We start from the raw sequence: 11096 nt of genomic DNA on the forward strand, positions 1-11096 counted from the left end.
GCCAGAGCTTCACCATAGTCTCCAGCCAGAGCTGAGCGAAGCAGTTACAATTAGGTAGCTAGCTCTCTCAGAGGAGTAGCAGCAGGAGGACTGGGCGGGCTGGAATAGGCTGTTGGAAAGTGTGAATGTGGGGCAGTAGCCCATACTGAAGCCTGGCTTTAATCACAGGCAGGAGCCTATAACAGTGGATGGATCCACTTCTGTGTGTGTGTGAGCTAGATGTCGACCGATTATTATTTTTAAACGCCGATACCGATTATTGGAGGACCAAAAAAGGGCGATACCGATTATTCGGCCGATTTTTATACTTATATATATATACTTATAAATAATATTTTATTTTAACTTAATATAATACATAAATAAAAATCAAATTAGTCTCAAATAAATAATGAAACATGTTCAATTTGGTTTAAATAATGCAAAAACATAGTGTTGAAGAAGAAAGTAAAAGTGCAATATGTGCAATATGTGCCATGTAAAAAAGCTAACATTTAAGTTCCTCAGAACTCAGAACATCAGAACATGAGAACATATGAAAGCTGGTGGTTCCTTTTAAAATGAGTCTTCAATATTCCCAGTTAAGAAGTTTTAGGTTGTAGTTATTATTGGAATTATAGGACTATTTCTCTCTATACCATTTGTATTTCATATACCTTTGACTATTGGATGTTGTTATAGGCACCCATAGTGTTGCCAGCCTAATCTCAGGAGCTGATAGGCTTGAAGTCATAAACAGCACTGTGCTTCAAGCATTGCGAAGAGCTGCTGGCAAATGCAGGAAAGTGCTGTTTGAATGAATGCTTACGAGCCTGCTGCTGCCTACCACCGCTCAGTCAGACTGCTCTATCAAACATCAAATCATAGACTTAATTATAATATAATAAACACACAAATACAAGCCTTAGGTCATTAATATGGTAAAATCCGGAAACTATAATTTAGAGGAAAAAAAAGTTTATTCTTTCAGTGAAATACGGAATCGTTACGTATTTTATCGAACAGGTGGTATCCATAAGTCTAAATATTGCTGTTACATTGCGCAACCTTCAATGTTATGTCATAATTATGTAAAATTCTGGCAAATTAATTACGGTCCTTGTTAGGAAGAAATGGTCTTCACACAGTTTGCAATGAGCCAGGTGGCCCAAACTGCTGCATATACCCTGACTCTGCTTGCACTGAACGCAAGAGAAGTGACACAATTTCCCTAGTTAATATTGCCTGTTAACATTAATTTCTTTTAACTAAATATGCAGGTTTAAAAAAATATACTTGTGTATTGATTTTAAGAAAGGCTTTGATGTTTAGGTACATTGGTGCAACGACAGTGCTTTTTTTCCGAATGCGCTTGTTATATCATCACCCGTTTGGCGAAGTAGGCTGTGATTCAATGATAAATTAACAGGCACCGCATTGATTATTTGTAAAGCAGGACAAGCAAGTTAAACTAGCAATATCATCAACCATGTGTAGTTAACTAGTGATTATGTTAAGATTGATTGTTTTGTATAAGGTAAATTTAATGCTAGCTAGCACCTTACCTTGGCTCCTTGCTGCACTCGCGTAACAGGTGGTCAGCCTGCCACGCAGTCTCCTCGTGGAGTGCAATGTAATCGGCCAAAATCGGCTTCCAAAAATGCAGATTACGACTATTATGAACACTTGAAATCGGCCCTAATTAATCTGCCGTGCCGATTAATCGGTCGGCCTCTCGTGTGAGCCACTGATGTAACTGTTGCCATGAAGGAATCAGGACAATCATTGCGTGAGGCATAATTAGTAGGCGTTGTCATATATTTTCGTTGTAGTACTACTGATATTGATTACTGAATGGTTGAGAAAGGCATTTCACTGTACTTGAAATCAATATTCTATATCATCATCATATACAATATCCCAGATGACTTCACTTGAGACTCCGGGTCAACGTACAGTACATGCCTGTGTAAGTATGCTGTACTAGAGACATCAACCAGCAGAAACAGACAGTAGTGATATATTGTCCCCTGCTGAGGCTGACACATTTCAACAGCCAGGGTTTTAGGTCATTTGGGAGTCCAGTGTTGCTTCCAGCACCATCAGAAACACTGCTGCATGCGAACTCATTCTGGATTAGAGGCCTTGTTTCCACCCTACAAAATGATCCCACCATGATAATGCTGCTGACTGTGGTCATTATGAATGCCAGACGAGGCATGTTTGTATCAGGCAGCACAGATAGGACGCTTAGAGGCAGCATGCACAGACCGTTTCTAGCAAATTCTAGTGATTTGTGCTTTTTGGGGTCGGTTTGGTTTCTGTTCGATTATTTTTTTAAATTTAAGAATAGTTTTGAATTATTTTTTTAAAATATTACATTTGTTGTGAAATAATGACATTAAAATGATTTTAGAGGTTTTTAATGGATATTACAAAACCCAAAATAGTGAACATTCAATTCCCCAAACATTGAAAATATTCCATTGTCTCTGTCAGGTCCCCATTGGGTAGACATCAGGAGAAAAATAAAAAATCACTATGAAATAATATTTCACTTGTGTATATTACTTTGTTTTTATTTGATGACTATTATCTTTAATTCCTTAAAGTCATCATCTCATCTCTGCTCAGGCATTAGCAGCCAAACAGCCAGACAAAGTTATCTCTGTTCTCCCCATACTGTACTGTCTTTAGTCATCCTATTTAGCTAAGCTAGTATGCAGCAGAGCTGTCTGACAAAATCATTTTACTAGTCCTTCAAAGTAGATAAGGCACACCTTCACTAACTGTCTCGATCCCTCTCTCATCATTGAGTACATTCCTCTCTCATGCAGTCTATGCAGTCTGTGTATAGTAAAAGTGTATCCATCTCTGTCTGCACCAAAAAGAGCAGGTGCAATGAATTATGGTCATCGTAGTTAATTACCAAATTTCTGCACAGAACAAGATTGAATATTTGAATAACTACAACTCCCTTCAGCCAGGCGTCCCACATAGTTCTTGACTTGATTTATTATTATTCAATTTCTCACTGGAGAAATGGAGTGTTGGGCTCACAAGAAAAAAAGAAATGGAATTCAAGTAATTCAACCGACGTCAGTTAATCGCTCAGCACTAGTTTCTAGGAAGCTAAAAGTAGAGTTAAGCGTATCATGGGACATGATCATTGACCATAAAGAATACTTACAATTACTCTACCCTGAGTGTCCTCTCCATAGACATAAGTAATGGATAAATACTGTATCTCATGGTTTCGCTCTATGAAGATGCACTCTTGTCATGAGACATGGACACTCTTTCTTAATGTATCTTTCCACGATTACATAAATACTCTACCCACCTCCTGCTCTACCTTATTGCAAGAGATTTGAGAAAGTGGAGAGGATGAGAGGAATTAAAGAAAGATTCGAGAAAGAAGCATGCATGAGTTAGAGAGAGGAAAGTAGGGAGTCTAATCTTACAATATTAATGAATTGTCTTCTTAACAACTCATCTGAAACTACCCAGAAACACTCTTTGCTAATGGAATACTTGACCCATTTGTGAGAAAAATAATATTTTCCCGTGGAGTCAAGGATTTAGTTACCGTGGAAACGAGATAGTAAACAAGATAAGGAGAGAAGATAAGTGCCAGATGCTAAATCTCATACACAACAGAGGAGGAAGCAAATATTGATTACTTTGCTGTTGTTCCTACCCTACGTCAAGTCAATGGGTCTAAAGTTGTTCACTTTATCGGCAAAATACTCCCAAAGAAGACAAAGCGGGAAGCTAAATGGATCGCTTTGTTATTGTTTTATAGTCCACTTACTCTGACCCTACCTCAGGTCAATGGGCCTGCCTTTGGTAACTTTATCGCCAAAAATACTCCCAAGAAAAACAAATGGATCCCTTGTTATTGCATTGTTCGGTCAAACCCACAAATTCTTCTGACCCAATGTTAGGTCAGTACAGTCTGATTGGCTGGTCCGATGAAATCCATAGGTGTTGATTGGCTAGTGACAGCAGGATGACCTCACCTCATCGATTACCTCATGTGTTGTTGACAGGGCGAGTCATTAGGTCAAACACTCTATCCAGTCTCCTCCACCCTGTTCCTCTGTCTGTATGTCTAGAGAACAGGATCAGTTACAGCAGAGTCTAATGTGATTTATGGTCGTGTGCTGATAACCTCCTTCTCAACTCACTGTTTGGGGCCAGCTGACTGGTCAAACAATCACCAAGACAGTGTGAGACACACGTACGCATACAGTACATGTCCAGAGAGCATGCTCACACACACATGTGATACGTATGTTTGAATACACACACACACACACACACACACACACACACACACACACACACACACACACACACACACACACACACACACACACACACACACACACACACACACACACACACACACACACACACACACACACACACACACACACACACACACACACACACACACACACACACTGTCACAAACCCACACTCACACAGTATTCCCTCTCCACTCCAAGTACTCAGACGTCCTCAACCGCACACCCACCCCCACCCTACGAACACTCCCTGTGCTACCTAGTCCAAAAACCCCATAGACATTCCTTACAGCTCTCTATAATTGACCCAAGCCCTTCAGCTCCCTCTGGAATGACATGCAGCAGTAGAATGTGTTCCCACTAAAACCTCACCCCACCACACCCCACCCATTGTAAACAGACTGACACACGCACGTTCACACCTCTGAAATTCCTCTCCCGTTCCTCCTGTTTCACTTCTCCTTCCCACCAAGGGACACATTGGTTGTGTCCCAAATGACACTATAGTCGTCCTATAGTGCACTATTTCTTGCATATTGCACTGCTATTGATATAGTCAAAGGTTGTACACTCTATGGGGCAATATAGGGGATCATTTGAGACACAAGCCATTCTCACTGGACCAACTCCGATTCTCTCCCTGTCTTTATCCCCATTCCCTCCCATGCCCGTGTATATCCAATCCGTTGAAGCAACAGCTGCTTAAAGTGGCCCTATCTATCTACCCCCCACTACTACCACTCATACTTACACTTGGCTTTTCCCACAGTAGTTGAATTCCCCTATGGATCATCCCACTCTAGAGTGGCCGCTGGGATTTCCCTTATCTGGCTCTGGGCAGCCAAGTGGAGCCTGATAAAGATCTGAGAGCTTCCACAGGTTCCTTATCTCCAACAGGGAGGCTCCGGCTCCATACTGCATCTCTGCAGCTCTCCAGCCATTTCAAATGGATCCAGTCTGCAGTGTTGTTCGCTCAACGGTGTTTATTATGGGTCCGCAGTGGGTCCTGGCTGGGTTGCCTCTGTCACATTCTAGCTTTGATAAGGAAGAGTTTGAGAGTGTTGTGGATGTGATGAGAGGCTTGGCCAGTAGTGGGTGCTGTTTGTGTTTGTATTGGAGGATACGTGTGGAATGGATACAGTATCCATGCGGGCTTGAAAAAACAAGACCGATAAAATGGCTAACTGGGTGATTCCCGATACTTTTACCTCTGTGTTGCTTTCTAAGAGAACATTAATTGATTGAAATACTTTGGTTGTTGCAGTAGATATCTCTTGACTGGGAAATTCAATGGGAGTTCTCCAAGGGGTTCATGACTGGGATTTACTGAACAGAAATGTTGATTCTCTCCTTTCTTTCTCTGTCCTTCCTTCCATTGACCCGAGTAGAAGAGAAGTACACGACAGTGCAGCCGTACGCCAGCCAGGGGAAGGACGAGATCGGCTTTGAGAAAGGGGTCACCGTGGAGGTCATCCAAAAGAACCTGGAGGGCTGGTGGTACATCAGGTGAGCATCACCTCCTCCCATTGGTTCTTACTATGGAGGGCTTCCTCTGATTGGTCCTCACCATGGAGTGACAGGCACTTTAGCCAACGGAGAACATTGCTCCGGTTAAGAATTTACACCGAATAGTGATTTTTTGTTGGATGGGCCCAGTTCCAATTACAATTAAATCCTTCACTCAAGGGCTACAGGCTAGAGAAGTAAGTGACTTATCATATTGGAATCGGGCCAAAAGTTAATGTACATTTTCTAACACTAATGAAATGAGTCCCCTAGCATGATTTTCGGAACTGTGATCAAGGCAGAGGTCCATCTCGTCTGTTGCATGGTATTGTAAACCATTAATATATGTGGCTCGTTGGAGATCTGCTGAATGTGCTGTGTGTGAGACCTGGCTGGTGGAAGAGCGACAGAGTGTGTTGTATACTCAGTAAATGTGCATTTCCTGGCCTGTTGTTTGTAGCTTCCTCATGAACGCCTTGTGAGCTCCACTCTCCAGCTGATGATTACCACATGCTACTCTGGACTCTGCTCTGGCTTGAAGAACAGTCCTGTTTCATCTCTCATACATCATCCACAGAGCACAGGCAGCCGGAGGCACCTTGATAGGGGAGGACGTGCTCATAGTAATGGCTGGAACGGGATTAATGGAATGGCATCGCACACATCCAACGCATGGTTACCTTGTGTTTGATAACATTCCACTGACTCCATTCCAGCTGACTCCACCCCCCCCCAAGCAGCCTACTGGCTCACACCACAGTGTTCTACTGCTCTGCTCAGAATCAGTCTATGTTCTTTCATGTGTATGAGGACATCTAGTGGTCGTAGACAGTCAGTGGGAGAATAAACAAAATAAAGACTCCCTTTGACATTGTAAATAATTATTGAATACTTGTCAATCACAGTGTATTGCTTGTAATGACTTTGTAGTCAACACAAGATGCACTTTTTGACCAGTAAGGGTTACTATTTGACTGGTTAGGATTACTATTTGCCCAGTAGGGGTTACTATTTGACTGGTAAGGGTTACTATTTGACCGGTAAGGGTTACTATTTGACCGGTAATGGTTACTATTTGACTGGTAATGGTTACTATTTGACCGGTAATGGTTACTATTTGACCGATAAGGGTTACTATTTGACCGGTAATGGTTACTATTTGACCGGTAAGGGTTACTATTTGACCGGTAAGGGTTACTATTTGACCGGTAAGGGTTACTATTTGACCGGTAAGGGTTACTATTTGACTGGCTAGGATTACTATTTGCCCGGTAGGGGTTACTATTTGACTGGTAAGGGTTACTATTTGACCGGTAAGGGTTACTATTTGACCGGTAGTGGTTACTATTTGACCGGTAATGGTTACTATTTGACCGGTAATGGTTACTATTTGACTGGTAATGGTTACTATTTGACCGGTAAGGGTTACTATTTGACCGGTAAGGGTTACTATTTGACCGGTAAGGGTTACTATTTGACCGGTAAGGGTTACTATTTGACTGGCTAGGATTACTATTTGCCCGGTAGGGGTTACTATTTGACTGGTAAGGGTTACTATTTGACCGGTAAGGGTTACTATTTGACCGGTAGTGGTTACTATTTGACCGGTAATGGTTACTATTTGACCGGTAATGGTTACTATTTGACTGGTAATGGTTACTATTTGACCGGTAAGGGTTACTATTTGACCGGTAATGGTTACTATTTGACTGGTAATGGTTACTATTTGACCGGTAATGGTTACTATTTGACCGATAAGGGTTACTATTTGACCGGTAATGGTTACTATTTGACCGGTAAGGGTTACTATTTGACCGGTAAGGGTTACTATTTGACCGGTAAGGGTTACTATTTGACCGGTAAGGGTTACTATTTGACCGGTAAGGGTTACTATTTGACTGGCTAGGATTACTATTTGCCCGGTAGGGGTTACTATTTGACTGGTAAGGGTTACTATTTGACCGGTAAGGGTTACTATTTGACCGGTAGTGGTTACTATTTGACCGGTAATGGTTACTATTTGACCGGTAATGGTTACTATTTGACTGGTAATGGTTACTATTTGACCGGTAAGGGTTACTATTTGACCGGTAAGGGTTACTATTTGACTGGCTAGGATTACTATTTGCCCGGTAGAGGTTACTATTTGACTGGTAAGGGTTACTATTTGACCGGTAAGGGTTACTATTTGACCGGTAGTGGTTACTATTTGACCGGTAAGGGTTACTATTTGACCGGTAATGGTTAGTATTTGACCGGTAAGGGTTACTATTTGACCGGTAAGGGTTACTATTTGACCGGTAGTGGTTACTATTTGACCGGTAATGGTTAGTATTTGACCGGTAAGGGTTACTATTTGACCGGTGAGTAAACTTCCATTTTCCTCCCCTATTTTGCTGCTAGGTACCTGGGGAAGGAGGGCTGGGCCCCGGCCTCATACCTGAAGAAGATGAAGGAGGACTTCTCATCCCCAGGTAGGAAGAAGACCCTGACAGGCCCTGTGGAGATCATCGGCAACATCATGGAGATCAGCAACCTGCTCCAGAAGAAGTCCAGCAGTGAGAAGGTACGGTTTTAAGATTTCGCTTTTAACTTAAGATTTAATTTGATTGAACTGTTAGCTTTTTAGTTTTTAAGCACTTTAAGTCTATTTTATTAGCTTTTGTTTGATATATCTCTTTTATTGTATTGTTTTTTTTATTGTAAAAAATGCAGTTTAAATAAAGTTTGATTTGATTCAAAGGATGTCCAAACGGATGGAGATTCCACCAGTCCTGAGCGCCACATCTCCAAGAGTGAGATCAGCCTGCCCATGCCCTATGCCCCAGGTTATAACCCCAGCCCTGACCACGGCCCCAGCCCTGGCCCAGGTCCGAGTCCTGGGCTGAGTTCTGGATCTGGGATGGGTACCTCCAGTCCTAGCCTGGGCCCTGGTGCTAGTGGCCCTCTACAGGACAGTAAGGGGAAGACGGAACCTGGTTCCCCTGCTGTAGCACGTGTCGCTCCACACAGAGTGTCGATAGGTGAGTGTCATCGATTATGGAGTTGTATGGTGATTCAAATTAGACTATTTACTTGACGGAAGTAAAATATTGTTTTCTTCTTGCATAGGCTTTGAGGCTATAGGTAAGACATGGAAAAACGAAGGTGTATAGTGTGAATCTAATATTTGAGTGCTAATATATATCTATTAGACTAATATTTGGGTGCTAATATATATCTATTTGACTAATATCTGGGTGCTAATATATACCTATTAGACTAATATTTGGGTGCTAATATATATATCTATTTGACTAATATCTGGGTGCTAATATATACCTATTGGACTAATATTTGCTGGTGCTGGGATATATTTGTGTGACTAATATTTGCTGGTGCTGGGATATATTTGTGTGACTAATATTTGGGTGTAATAAAATGCAATAAAAACATATAGTGCTGGGTGATATAACATTTTGATTGGGGTTTTATGGATATACTAAGGTTTGTACTCGTCTGTTATGTGTGTACAATAGACTACTAATTGCACTTCTATCATTTCTACATTTGACAGTAAATGATGCTAATCTATGATTCCATTCATTAGGCTCTCCCAACCTCCGACAAAAACCCCCTCCTAGAAGAGAAACAAATCTGGTAAGTCACTCTCAAATACAGTATGTATCAGAAAACGTTTTTTTTTAAACATAAACATAGAACATTGAACTCAAGATTGCTTCTTTTTCTATTCCTCTTGTTTGTGCAGGGCTTCCAGTTACCCAAGCCACCAGAGCCCCCTACTGTGGAAGCGGAGTACTACACCATCGCAGAGTTCCAGTCCTGCATCTCTGATGGCATCAGTTTCCGTGGAGGACAAAAAGCTGATGTAAGCACCCAGAATCTTAGAGATAGATACAGTATATATACACAGATATTTTGTTTCTGGATAGATGGATAGGCTACTGTCTATATGATCTATCTCTATGCTCAGAACCGCTGTACATATGTTGGTATTGAAATCTGTCTGAGCACATGGAATATTAATGACAACTGACAGCTCACCAGAGACACAGCTGCTGAAGCTTCATAGATATGACCTTGGCGGTCTGTTCATTTTGATGATGCTGGCAACGTACTGTATAGAGGCCAGCTGGATGTCAGGGTGGACATTTCACGTTAGAAGAAAGGAGCTTTTGTTTTGATTTCTCTAACCGTCGCACCAAGAATGATACCCAGAATATGTAGGATGTAATTTGAGCCGGTTTGCTACAGCAGGGAAAATAATCCTGCAACAACAGGAAATTAGAATTATTATGTGGATTATAATGAATCTACATGTTTTTTTGTAGGGGTTGATACATTGTTCTTAAGGGGAAATTAAGTCTGAAATTTCAAAGTGGAAATTACTCACTTCAGAAGACTTTTAAAATCTGTGAATTTGACCCCTTCTTCTCCCCAATTTCGTGGTATCCAATTGTTTAGTAGCTACTATCTTGTCTCATCGCTACAACTCCCGTATGGGCTCGGGAGAGATGAAGGTTGAAAGTCATGCGACCTCCGATACACAACCCAACCAAGCCGCACTGCTTCTTAACACAGCACCATCCAACCCGGAAGCCAGCCGCACCAATGTGTCGGAGGAAACACCGTGCACCTGGCAACCTTGGTTGGCACAGCTCTGCGCCACCAGAGACTCTGGGTTCGCGCCCAGGCTCTGTCGTAACCGGCCGTGACCGGGAGGTCCGTAGGGCGGCGCACAATTGGCCTAGCGTCGTCCGGGTTAGGGAGGGTTTGGCCGGTAGGGAAATGCTTGTCTCATCGCGCACCAGCAACTCCCGTGGCGGGCCGGGCGCAGTGCGCGCTAACCAAGGTTGCCAGGTGCACGGTGTTTCCTCCTTAACCACTGCGCCACCCAGGAGGCTGCACTACAAGTTTTAAGTGTCTTGCATTGCAGGAAAGCCATCCTGCAACAGAGTGATCAAATGAAGGTCCTACATCTGTCAATGGGGAGGATGATGGTGTGATAGTGGAGGGGATGATGGAGGGAGGGAGAGAACAGCAGTAGAGAAATAGGACACTATTACTCTGACCCTCTCCCTGTGCATGATAGATGCCAAGTTCTTCTGCAGCAGGGTGATCAAATTAAGATCCTACATCTGTTTAACCGCAATGCTCAAGAGATCTACTTGTATAAGAAACATTGTCTACTTCCTAAATGACACCTTATTCCCTTCATAGGGCACTACTTTTGATCAGGACCCATTGTTAAAAATACTATTTTCATCAGTGTGAAGTTCAAGTGAGGCTGAATGTTGA

The 11096-nt window shown here is 42.2% G+C and overlaps 1 protein-coding gene across 5 annotated transcripts in view; it reads left to right on the forward strand.

The window, feature by feature from the left end:
- Positions 1-11096, forward strand: part of LOC135537136 (SH3 and PX domain-containing protein 2A-like) — a 127112-nt gene that overhangs the window by 106898 nt on the left and 9118 nt on the right. For 3 of the 5 annotated variants that reach the window (XM_064963341.1, XM_064963367.1, XM_064963353.1), the window contains 6 exons: positions 5681-5798; positions 8202-8364; positions 8542-8821; positions 8910-8924; positions 9388-9437; positions 9547-9666. In XM_064963341.1, coding sequence (XP_064819413.1) covers positions 5681-5798; positions 8202-8364; positions 8542-8821; positions 8910-8924; positions 9388-9437; positions 9547-9666 — 746 coding nt within the window. The remainder of the gene's footprint in view (positions 1-5680; positions 5799-8201; positions 8365-8541; positions 8822-8909; positions 8925-9387; positions 9438-9546; positions 9667-11096) is intronic. The other 2 variants (XM_064963347.1, XM_064963363.1) reach the window with 1 other exon arrangement.

This window comes from Oncorhynchus masou, chromosome 5 (assembly GCF_036934945.1).
Source record: "Oncorhynchus masou masou isolate Uvic2021 chromosome 5, UVic_Omas_1.1, whole genome shotgun sequence".
Lineage (NCBI taxonomy): Eukaryota > Metazoa > Chordata > Actinopteri > Salmoniformes > Salmonidae > Oncorhynchus > Oncorhynchus masou.